The 12,406-nt window shown below is 47.8% G+C and overlaps 1 protein-coding gene across 4 annotated transcripts in view; it reads right to left on the bottom strand.

Annotated features, from left to right (window-relative positions):
* Window positions 1-5,707, bottom strand: part of Mtmr14 (myotubularin related protein 14) — a 43,512-nt gene extending 37,805 nt beyond the window's left edge. For all 4 annotated transcript variants that reach the window (XM_048356244.1, XM_048356245.1, XM_048356247.1 and 1 more), the window contains exons 1-2: window positions 5,441-5,707; window positions 3,249-3,397 (exon numbers count right to left, since the gene is read on the bottom strand). In XM_048356244.1, coding sequence (XP_048212201.1) covers window positions 3,249-3,397; window positions 5,441-5,599 — 308 coding nt within the window. In that variant the 5' untranslated portion in view covers window positions 5,600-5,707. The remainder of the gene's footprint in view (window positions 1-3,248; window positions 3,398-5,440) is intronic.
* Window positions 5,708-12,406: the final 6,699 nt, after the last annotated feature.

Here is a 12,406-nt window from a genome sequence, read left to right as displayed (position 1 = left end):
AGCCCTGAGCTGTGATTACACAGGGCTTATAAAGGCAAAGAACAAAGTTACAACAATTAGGTGTTCAAGCAAGCAAGATTAGGATACAGGTACAAATCTGATTGGCTCAGGGTTCGATTCTAGGGGTGGTCAGAGTTAAGCATTCCCAGCGGTTAGAGTTCTAGACTGACTGGGCCCTAATGGGCTTGTCCTGGGTCTGCTCACAGGGCCTGCTTATCTCAGGTTCGCCTGGTAAAGTGTGGTTCGTGTGGTAAAATGGCGTTCACGTGGTAAAATGGGGCCTGACTTCAAAGTCTGGCACTGACATGGTCGTGGTAGACATGGCTCTAAGACATCCTAACCTTTAACAGTCCAGTCACAGGGCAGGGAAGGAGAGGAAACAGAAGCTATGTGTGATACTGCATGGTGTCGCAGTGGGCTGCTGGGTTTGAAAGGGGAACTCCTAGAGTCAGCTTGGAAATGAGCTCCAGTAGGCCCCACCCATGCCAAATCACATTTCCCTAAATGAAAGGTCCTGCTCAAAGATTCACCAACCAGCCCTTAGCAAAAGCCTCCCCCTGTCAGTGAGAGCTACTGGTAGTAAGAGAAACAAGAAGCAGAAAAGTTTTGAGGGGAAATTTTTCCCAGTGGTGCAAGTAATTAAACCAGTAAGAAGGGAGGCAAGACAGGCATCTCAGGAGGCTGAGATCTGAGGATCTCTGAAGCCACACCAGGCAGGAAAGTCTGTGAGACTCTCATCTCTAACTACCAAAAAGCTGAAAATGGAGCTGTGGCTCAAGTGGTTGAGTGGTGGTCTTGAGCTTTTTTTGTTGTGTGTTTTTGCCAGTCCTGGAGTTTGAACTCAGGGCCTGAGCACTGTCCCTGGCTTCTTTTTGCTCAAGGCTAGCACTCCGCCACTTGAGCCACTGTGCCACTTACGGCTTTTTCTGTATATGTGGTGCTGAGGAATCGAACCCAGGGCTTCATGTATACGAGACGAGCACTTTACCACTGGCTATATTCCCAGCCCTGGTCTTGAGCTTTTACAAAAGACCAGGGAGAGTGCCCAGGCCTTGAGTTCAAGTCCTATGGCTTCCCCTTCCCCAAAACCCCCAATAACTCCACCTCTGTTTTCTAACTAGTTCCTATTTTTATTACCATTTGTTCTTACAATTTTTTATTGTAGTGCTAAGCAGAGAGCGTTTGAGTGAATATAGGCTTATATATTTATGTCTGCAAATACACACTAAACTTATACAAATAAAAATTATTTTTCCATGTCTCCACCCTCCATATAATCTTTAATTCATTCATTTTTTAGGGAATCCCAGCATGACCTCACAAGGCACTTTTATTTTGTCAATCATGGGGCTTTAATAACTCAGGGCCTGGATGCTGTCCTTGAGTTCTTTTTGAGTGGTTAGTTGGAGATAATAGCCTCACTGGGCCTTTTCTGCCGGGGCTGGCTTCAAATCATAATCTTCAGATCTCAGCCTCTTGAATAGCTAATATTACAGGAGTGAGTGAGTCACGGGCACCCAGCTCATAAGGCACTTTGTGTGTGTGTGGGGGGAGTCCTGGGACTTTGGACTCAGGGGCTAGCACTCTACCACTTGAGCCACAGCACCATTTCCAGCTTTTTCTGTTAATGTGGTGCTAAGGAATCAAACCCAGGACTTCATGCATGCTAAGCAAACACTCTACCACTAAGCCACATTCCCAGTCCCGCAAGCCCCTTTTGTTTTAGAGACCTATCTACACTTCAGATAAGGAAAACAAGGCTTTCCCCTCTAACTCTTCAGAGTTAGTTAGGTTGTTCCTCTGCTCCTAAGTCTTCTCTGGCTCCCAGTGACCTGCAGCTGCTTAGATGAGCTAGGGAGCTGAGAACGTAGATTCTGGAAATTCTGGTTCTGAAGACCCAGGAGAATTAGCCGAGAATCTATAACCTTAATGAGTGCTCAAAAACAGTAACACCCACACAGTCCTCATGTATTTGGCCTGATGATCATGACTCTAAACTGAGGTGGTACTTGCCTATAATCACTCTGTAGCCCGGCTGGCCTGGAACTCCCACTCCTCCTGCATCTACCTCCTAAGTGCTGGGATTACAGGCATCCACCACCACCACCACACCCAGCTTCCAGCTTCTCTTTTTGCTTTCTTTCCTTCTCTTCCCCACCCACCCCCGGCCCCACTTCTCTTTTTGATACGGTATTATTGCATTGCTTGAGCTGACCAATTTTGAGATAGGGTCTTGTTGATAACTAAATGGTGCATGCCTGTAATCTCAGCCTCCTAGAGAGGCTGAGACATTTTGAGGTCAGCCTGAAGGCTACATAGCTAAGATCTTGTCTCAAAACAAGCCAACAACAATAACAAAAAAAAATGCTGCTGGAGCCTCAATGCTTGATCAGTTGTCCCTTTACTGACTACTTATGGACTACCTGTTGTATCAGGTGCTTAGTATCTGCTCTGGTATCAGCTATTATGTAGACTCGGAATAAAAAGGTAGCTCTTATTTCTAACAAACATGGCATATATTAGCACCATTTAGCAATAGGCACTGAACTAGCCACCTAGAATTTTTTTTTTTTTTTTTTTTTTGGCCAGTCCTGGGCCTTGGACTCAGGGCCTGAACACCATCCCTGGCTTCTTCCCGCTCAAGGCTAGCACTCTGCCACCTGAGCCACAGCGCCCCTTCTGGCCGTTTTCCATATATGTGGTGCCAGGGAATCGAACCGAGAGCTTCATGTGTAGGAGGCAAGCGTTCTTGCCACTAGGCCATATTCCCAGCCCCGCCACCTAGAATTTTAACTAGTTGTTGCAAGCATTAATTAAGATGAAGCAGGAAATTATACATGAGAAAAACTAAGGACAGAGAGTTTCAATAACTTGCTCAGCCAGAAAATGGGGTAGTCAGGATGTAAACTCAAGCAGTGTGACTTTAGACACACAGGATACCTTCCATATACATTCATTCTCTCTCTCTCTCTCTCTCTCTCACACACACACACACACACACACACACACACCATAAAAAACAAACAAGCAAATAAAAAAAACACCCAACCCACTAAGATTGCTCAGAGAGGTAAACTGGAGTCAGCGGTCTTCCGGCAATGAACTGAGGAGTAGGAGTAGTGACTCCCCAGTGCTCATCCTATGTCAGGTCACCTTGGCATCCTAGCTCATCAAACCCTGTTAGCACCTGGGGAAAGTGAATCTACCCTGCCCAGCGGTGGGAGAGCGTCTTGGCTCATGATGCTCACGTGTCTTTCTCCTTCTCAGAACTCTCATACTCCAGGAACACGATGTGCCGGGGGTAGTGGCCGCAGATATCCCCATTCACATTTGGAATCACGCTGAAACAGTAGTCTTGGCCAAACAGTTCTAGACATCTTTTTTCAATGCGATCAACCTGTACAGAGGAGAACACTTGAGTGTAAAGATTCCTGTGTTCTGAACTTGAGAATTAAGCAGCCCCTAACCTGGAGAGGTCAACTAGGATTGACATGTGCCTCTGTGATTATTACTCAATGCTATGAAGAGACATGAATCTGGGTAGCAGGCCCATCACACCCCATGTGATATGCTTCAAGAAGGACCCTGAGTAACTTCCACATTGCAGGTCACGCTGTGTTCAGCATTTTTTTGTGCCAATATTAGACCTTGATCTCAGGGCCTCTTGCTATTACTTGGCTCTTACTTGGCTTTTTCACTCAAGGCTGTCACTCTACCACTCAAATCTCACCCACACTTCCAAACTTTTTTCTGGGTAACTGGAGATTAAAAAAAAAATCTCTCAGGTTTGTCTGCTCAGGATAGCTCTGAACCGTGACCCTCAGATCTCAGCCTCCTGAGTAGCAAGGATTACAGGTGTGAGTCATTGGCGTCCAGATGGATTATAGCTTTCATTAACTTCAAATGAGTGGATAACCTATAAAATACAACAACTCTTGTTGCATACACGGGCATACATCTGTCCTCCCAGCACTTGGGAGGCTGAGACAGGAGGATCCTCAGTTTGAGGACAGGCTGGGCTAAACAGTAAGACACTGTCTCAAAACCAAAACAGAACCCTTACTCTTACTGTAGGTTGTGTAACTTGCAATAATCCATCATGTTCCTTTGACAGTAGGCTCTTCCTTATCCCCTAATCTCTGTCTAGTACCCTGAGGCTCTTGTCAGTGCAATCAGTAAAAACCATCTTACACACCATCTGCTTATAAAATAGAAGGCATAGTTCCCCCTAAAACTGAACCCCAGTAGTGCAAAAAAGTGCCAGTCCTAGGTTCCCCTTCCCAGAAATTCTAACTTAGACTTAATAGGACCAAGGAATCTTTTTGGGGTGTGTGTGTGTGTGTGTGTTTTTGCTAGTCGTGGGGCTTGAACTCAGGGCCTGAACAATGTTCCTGGGCTTCTTTTTATTCCAGGCTAGTGCTCTACCACTTGAGAGCCACAGCACCACTTCTGGCACTTTGTTTAGGTGGTGCTAAAGAATTGAACCCAGGGCTTCATGCATGTGAAAGAAAGCATTCTACCACTAAGCCACATTCCTAGTCCGAATCTCTTAAAAAAAAAATCAACAAGTAACCCACCTGATGCTCTGAAAAACACTAGGTTAATTGGAAAACGAGGAAGCACTTTCCTTAATGACATCTCCCTTCCCTGAGTTACAAAGACTGGCAGATACCACCTACAGTATGTCCCAGCCAAATCAAAACTTTTGCGGCCGAGGATGGAAGAGAGTCCCACTGGAAAGCGGATCTGATGAAAGTTGCCAAACCCACGTGGGAAGGAGAGAAGGCAGGATCAGTGAGATTCCCATTTCACCACCAGCCAGCGCTTGGGTGGGTTTTCCTAGGCCAGATACCCAGCTGGTCAGGTGATTATAGATGCCTGGCGGAAATCGCGAGGGAGTGGGAGGGAAAAGAGGAATCGAGAACTTTTGATAAAGGAACAGAGAGGCAGAGTGAGCGAGCGTGAACGGTCTTCCTGCGGGGTGGAGCAAAGGGGAGGGCTGGCCCCAAGTCACGCTGGGGACCTTATAAGGAGGCGACCCGCTCGGGTTCGTCCAGGCGCCGATCTGCCCCACTACCCCCCGGCCCCTTCCACCTGCCCTCACCCTGTTTTCACTTAGATTCGGGGTGTTTCGTCCCGACACCACCACTCGGCACTCGAAGCAGGATACAATCTCCCTCTCGCCCTGTTCTACGGGGCCTTGTACCTCACTCCTCAACTCTGACCCGCGACCTCGCCAGCCCCGGTGGCAAACCAAAGGGGCAAATCCCTCCTGGAACCCTGACCCCTCCCACCCTCCTTCCCTGGGTTCGGAGCCCCACGCGTCCACCCGGGAGCAGCCCCTTCTCGCCCCTTGCGGAGCCGGGCAGTCCCACCCCGCTCCTCTGCCTCCGGACCTCGGCCGGCCCGGGGTACCCACCCGGCGCCCCTCGGGGCTCACCTTGGAGCCGCTCGTCCCGCCGCCGTCCTTAGCCCGGTACTGCGTCCGGGAGAACTCCTCCAGCAGCTCCCCCAGCCCCGGCTCCGGCGGCGGTGGGTTGCCCGAGGAGGCAGCGCTCCCCGCCGAGGCGGCGGCGGCGGCGGCCCTAGCGCCGGCCATGGCCCAGCCTCGCGGCCCCTCAAGGCGCCTCAGCCCGGCCCATGGCACCCGGCGGCACCGACTCCGACTCTTCAAGCTCCCGAACCGCCTCAGCCGCCGCCTTCTTCTCCAACTTCCGGCCCCGCCCCACCCCGCCGGATGTTTACTCCGGACTTGGCCAATCAGAGCCCGGGGCTGCGCCCTGCCCACGAAAGCCGGCCCGCCCCCCCTGACGCGGAACGATCCAAGTGGACTCGCGGAGGGGGACGCCGCCTCTGGCAGACACCCGCGCTCCGCCCCTCGGGGTTTCCCCGGGGGAAGCCGGGCTAAACCATTGGGGCTGCCGGCGGGAGGGGGCAGCGAGGGAACTTAGTAGGAAGGCACCATCGCGAAGAACCCGAGGGAGAGTGGAATCAACCACTGCACAGAGGGGGAGGCGATCACTTAGTGCTTGCAACCCCTGAACCACAGGAACGAGTTGCAAGACAGCGTTTCCAAAAGCGCTTTTCCAGGGCTCCTGGCCACTGCAGTCCTGTGCATTACACCATCAACCTTACTCCCGTCCCTTTTTAATAGCCTTACTCCCTGTTCCTTTTTAGCAGACTATTTTAAACGCGCACCGAAGTGGAAATGATAGTTTCATGGTCCCACGCCTATGCACTTAAGGGCTGTTTTCAACAACAATCAACCGTGCTCTTGTATCCTGGGCACCGAGCACTGTTCAAGGTGAGGAATGGGTTTTATTAGCCAGTTTGCAATTGCCTTGCCCCGGGGGCTACCCCAGAGCTGGGAGCAGTTGCAGCCTCCAGAGGGCGAGTTTCTTTCCTTTCTTCCTTTCCACAGGCTTCTCCAGTCCGCAGGCCTCTCCACAGGCCTCTCCCCTCTCTGAGGGCCTCCATTTTCCACGTGGCTCTCTGTGTCCGCCCTGGCTTCCACGGTGGGCTGTGGCAATGACGACGACGTGGGACGGGGGCTTATTACGGTACGCCCTTCGCTCCTCTTTAATCGAGCCTGCCCAGCCCAAGGAATTATTTTAAATCAAATCCCCAGCACCACGTTATGTCATCTGTGAATGCTTAAGTATCTGTCTCTAACAGACTAGGGAAAAAGTAAAAATAAATAAATAAAATTAAAAAGCCAGGTGGCTGGTGGCTCACACCTGTGTAATCCTAGCTCCTGAGGAGGCTGAGATCTGAGGATCCTGGTTCAAAGCCAGCAGAGTAGGAGACTCTTATGACTCTCTTCTTTCCAGTTAACCAGCAAAATGTTCAATGTGGGTTAAGTGGTGGAGTGCCCGGCTTGAAGGGAAAAAAAAGAGTGCAAGGTCCTGAGTTCAAGTTCCAGGACCAGCCCCAAAAGGAAAAAGGAAAAAAATATATATGTACACATATATATTCACAAGGCTATTTAACAACCCTAACAAGATTGATACCTTTCTTTAATATCGTTAGGAAAATGGAGGAGAAGGGAAAAGGAACAGGCTAGACTCAATCTCAACAGGCAAGGGCTGCTTATTGCTAGTGAGGAGCACAGACCTTCCCTGGGGTTTGGAGGTTGTGTGAGGGACTGGGTTTTGGGGTGGCCTTATACAGGGCTTAACAAGGAAGCAGAAAATTAGGGGGAAAAAATGGGCTATGGTCTGTAGGGGATGGAGGGTGGCGTCCTCAGCCAGGCCCACAGTGGAATGCACCACCTGGGGTGACAGGACTTTCAGCTGAGCCTAGGACAGCTGCTTTGCCTACAGGCAAGCAGGTGAGTGAGCTTGACTTGGGAGAATAAGGCCAGGGTCCATCCTTCACGAGTGATCCTAATAACCGATCTGCGGTGCATTTTTCTCAGACTGTATCACAGTTGAAGTTACTTTTGATAAGCACTTTTGATAAACATTTTTATTAAGGTACTCTGGAAACCACCACCTGCTGATTACACTGTTCCTCAATACCAGGTGAAAAATTCATTTCAATGATTCTGTTACTTTGTGAGGGAGAGGAAGGGAGGGGATAAGAGTCTTTTATTCTTTAATCAACTGATAAACCATGAGACAAAGATAGTTTCTGAAGGGACCTGTTTATTGCACGACACACAAAGGAAAATCACTTGAGCCAAAGGTACTAATAAGGAACCAAAGATGATGTGCACAGAGGACATTGCTCCCGGGGCTCAGAGGCCAGCCTCTCAAGAGGACATGCCAGCAGGTCCGGGTTGCCGTCCGCTGGGAACAATGCATTAAAGGACTTTCCTCACCAGGGCAGAGCGTCTGGTGTCTTTTACCTTTCCCTTGCCACGAGAAAGTCAAGTGAAAGGAGGACATGTTTTCCTTGGCCCCCAGTTGTAGGGTTTCAGGCCAGGGTCCTTGGGCTCTGTGGTTTTAGGGTCTTGGTGAGAGGCAGAGCATCACAGTAAGGTACTCATGGTAGAACAAAGCTGTTCACATCACAGAGGCCAGGGAGAGGAAGGCATCAAGGACAAGACATAGCTCCCAAGGGAAGGTTCCCAAATGCCCACTCCCCTCACTGACCCATTACCTTCCAAATGCCCATCAAATTATGAACCCATCACTGGTCTGTAGATAATGAGGTCAGAGCTCCGATGATCCAATCATTGGCGCCTTTTCCTCATGACTACTTATAGAGTTGAGATGTCTCCATTGGCAGTCTGGAGTCACTGGGATTTATAGTACAATAGTACTATAAATATACATTTAAATTGTACTGTAGTACAATTTATAGATATTGTCTCAAAAATGTCAGTTTGTAGAGGAGAAAGTCTAGGATGTCAACTACTGTGTATAAGTGCTGTGGTCCATTTAGCTATCAGTCAGTTGTCCAAGGTAACTATGGGCTGGAGCTGGTGGCTCACGCCTGTGATCCTAGTTACTCAGGAGACTGAGATCTAGGGATTTCAGTGCAATGCCAGCCCAAGCAGGAAAGTCCCTGAGACACATATTAGCCACCAAAAAACTGGAAGTGGAAATAGAGGGACAGCCCTGAGCAGATAAAGCTAAGGGACATCACCCAGACCTTAAGTCCAAGCCCCAGTACTGGCATAGAAAAAGACAAAAAAATAAATAAATTGGTATGGTGGTTCATACCTGTAATCTTAGCATTTGAGTGGCAGGTGGATATGGGATTTGAGGCCAGCGTGGATTACATAGTGAGACCATGGTCTCAAAACAAAACATCAGCTGTGTGCCTGTAATTCTAGCTACCTAAGAGGCTGAGATCTGAGGATCATGGTTCAAAGCCAGCCCAGGCAGTAAAGTCCATGAGACACTTATCTCCAATTAACCACCAGAAAACTAGAAGTGGCGTTGTGGCTCAAGTGGTAGAGAGCTAACCTGGAGCTGAATCGCTTGGGGACAGTGCCCAACAACAACAAAAATCATGATTATCAGCCAGCCAGTTGGCTGTTACACAAGATGTAAAGCTCAAAGTGTAGTGTTGTCAAATCATAGTCACATTAATCCTATTTAGAATGCCCATCTACTGGCAGGCATAGTACATACCTATGCAGCTGTAAATCTCAACAGTAGAGAGGATGAAGAAAGAAGATTGAGAGCTTGAGGCCAGCTTGAGGTACACACTGAGACCCTGTCTTTAAGGAAACAAAACTGTTCGGGCTCACCTGAAAACTGGAGTAACTAAACATAAGTTTTAGTGTTAAAATTATAACGGCTTCTAAACCCTGGAGATGACTCCATGCTAGAGGGCTGCACCCCCACCCGTGAGACTAGTTTCTTGTAGTTTGACATTTAAAAATGTAGGGAGCCCTTGTTCCCCTCTGTACCTGGGTAGCAACCATGGTAATGGACAGTAAAAATGATCATAGTCATAGACTATAGAAATAACCATAATAGTAGTAAAAATGCCATGGTAACTGTCAGGTTGGTTTACTTATGATTGAGTACTGGATTGTTTTAGCCTGCTCAAGCTTGCTTAGTGGTAATGGGAAAACATGGCCGCAATTGTTAAAATAAAGTTGGTACTAGGTCAGCCTGACCGCAATATTCTGCTTCTGTAAACGGCTTGCTTAACCCATTTGTGACTTGCTCTACCCCCTGCACTAACACCCTGCATCAGTGCTACGTGACCACCTGTTGTCAATTCCTGATATCGAGGCCAGTTCCCGATATCAAAGCCAAAATAGATAACTGAAAGGGTAGGTAGCCAATAGAAATAGGACAAGGCTTGCTTGCTAAATGCCATCCAATCAAGTATCTGCCAAGTTGGAAATACCCTGCCCCTGTTGTAATCACAACAAAAACCCTGTCTATCTGAGGGTCGGGGCTCTCAATCCAGATCCGCTGTGTCGGTGACGGTTTAGAGTCCAGGCTTGAGCTTGCAGTAAAGACTCTCCTGCATTTGCATCGGTATCGGCTCCTTGGTGGTCTTTGGGGACCAGAAATCTAGGCATAACAAGACAAAATTCAAAATCAAACTACAATATACCCCCAAACAAGAAAACCTCATTTACTTACAAGATTAACGAGGCCAAAATGTACAAATGGCAACACCTGCCAATTCTATCACTGCCCAACCTCCTAACCAGGAGATCACTCTCTTGACTTCTAACTCTAGAGATGAGTCTCACCTGGTTTTAAACTCCAACAATATACACTTTATTTTATTGGCCATTTCCTCTCAACATAATGTCTATGTTTCTGCATAATAGAATAGTAGTTCTTTATTCTTGTTGCTGTTCCATTAAATAAATCATATATATAGTAAATATTTCCACTTTATGCTATTAGAATAGTGCAACTTTGAATTACGTAGTAGATTTTTTTTTTGGCAAGCCTACGCAGACATTTCTCCGGCATATATACATATAGCTGGGTAGAATTGACAGGGTCAGTATAAATATAATTTTACAACCTAGGCATTGGTGGTTCATGCTTGTAATCTCAGCTACTTAGGAAGTTGCTGAGGAGTACACTTCAAAGCCAGCCCAGACAGGAAAGTCCATAAGATTCCCCCCAACCCCACCCCCAATTATAGGGCTTGAATTCAGGACCTGTCTTTGAGCCTCTTTGTGCTCAAGGCTAGTGTTCTACCCCTTGAGCCACTGTGCTACTTTCTGTTTTTGAGTGATTAATTGGAGATAGTCTCACAGAGACTTTTCTGCCCAGGCTGGCTTCAAACTACGATCCTCAGATCTCAACCTCCAGAATAGCTAGGATTATAGATGTGAGCCACCAGCACTGGTGTGAAACTCTTATCTCCAATACACTACTCAGAAAAAAACCTGAAGTGGTGCTGTGGCTCAAATGATAGCAAGCTAGCCTTGATCAAAAGAGCTCAGGGACAGCACCCAGGCCTTGAGTGCTAGCCCAAGACTGACTAAATAAATAAATAACTTCTCTGCAGCATATGAGAGTTTCAGAGGCTCTGCCTCCTTTCCATCGTGGGGAGTTTTATTTTATTTATTTATTTATTTATTGCCAGTCCTGGGCCTTTGACTCAGGGCCTGAGCACCACTGTCCCTGGCTTCTTTTTACTCAAGGCTAGCACTCTGCCACTTGAGCCACAGTGCCGCTTCTGGCCTTTTCTATATATGTGGTGCTGGGGAATTGAACCTAGGGCTTCATGTATAGGAGGCAAGCACTCTTGCCACTAGGCCATATTCCCAGCCACTGTCCCTGGCTTCTTTTTGCTCAAGGCTAAGCACTCTGCCACTTGAGCCACAGCGGCACTTCTGGCCTTTTCTATATGTGTGGTGCTGAGGAATCAAACCTAGGGCTTCATGTATACAAACAAGGCAAGCACTCCTGCCACTAGGCCATGTTCCCAGCCCCTATGGAGCTCTTTAAAAATCAATGTTAGCAGGGTGCCAGTGACTCATGAGTGTAATCCTGGCTACTCAAGAAACTGAGATCTGAAGATCACAGTGAACAAGTGTGACAAGAAAGCTCTTGAAGCCTTTATCTCCCTGCAATCATCCACCACAAAGTTAGAAGTGGAGCTGTGGTTCAAGTAGCAGGCAGAACGCTAGCCTGGAGTATCAAAGCTCAGGGAAAGAGCCCAAGCCCTGAGTGTAGCACCTCCAGAACCAGCACACACGTGCCCGTGTCTGTGCGCACCCCCCCCCCACACCATCAATTTTACTCTTTTCAACTTTTATTCTTTTTGATCTTCTTAATTTCAGAGATAGGGTCTCACTGTTGCCCTGACTGGCCTTGAACTTCGAGACCATACCATCTCTTGCCTCAGCCTCCCAAGTAGCTGGAACTACAGGCATGTACCACCACACCCAGCCAGAAACGGCTTTATTGATATACAGAGTACATGCAATAGAATGCACCCACTTCGTACATGTGATGAATGTTGCCAAATTATAAAATCACGCCCACAATCACGCTATGAAACATCTGTATCACTTCCCCACAGAAAGTTCCCTCCGGTCCCCTCGGTCAACCCCTCTCCTCCCTGTTCCCTGCAACCAGTGATTTGCTTTCTGTCACCAGACACGTCTATAAACAGAATCGTACAATGTGTGCTTTCTGCATCTGGCTCCTTCAGCAGAGTTCATGTCGGTTTTAATTGGCATATCCCTGATTCATGAAGTTAATCACCTTTTGCTACATCTATTGCTACTTTGAAGATACCTTTTCTTGTGAGTGCCCTTTGCCCCCTTTTCTACGGACTTGTTAGGATTTGTTTTTACTGGTTTGGAGAAGACATTTGGACATTCTGGATATGAATTGAAATAGAAATACATACATTACAAAGTGCTTTGGTCATTCTGTGGCTTGCCTCTTCACCCTTTTTGGGAAGTGAGGTGGCTTTGGGGTTTGAACTTCGGACGTACATACTCTAGGCAAGCACTCTT

Source organism: Perognathus longimembris, chromosome 10 (assembly GCF_023159225.1).
Source record: "Perognathus longimembris pacificus isolate PPM17 chromosome 10, ASM2315922v1, whole genome shotgun sequence".
NCBI classification, from domain to species: Eukaryota; Metazoa; Chordata; class Mammalia; order Rodentia; family Heteromyidae; genus Perognathus; species Perognathus longimembris.
The sequence above is the reverse complement of the archived record's forward strand: the minus strand, read 5'-3'. Positions and strand labels throughout refer to the sequence as shown.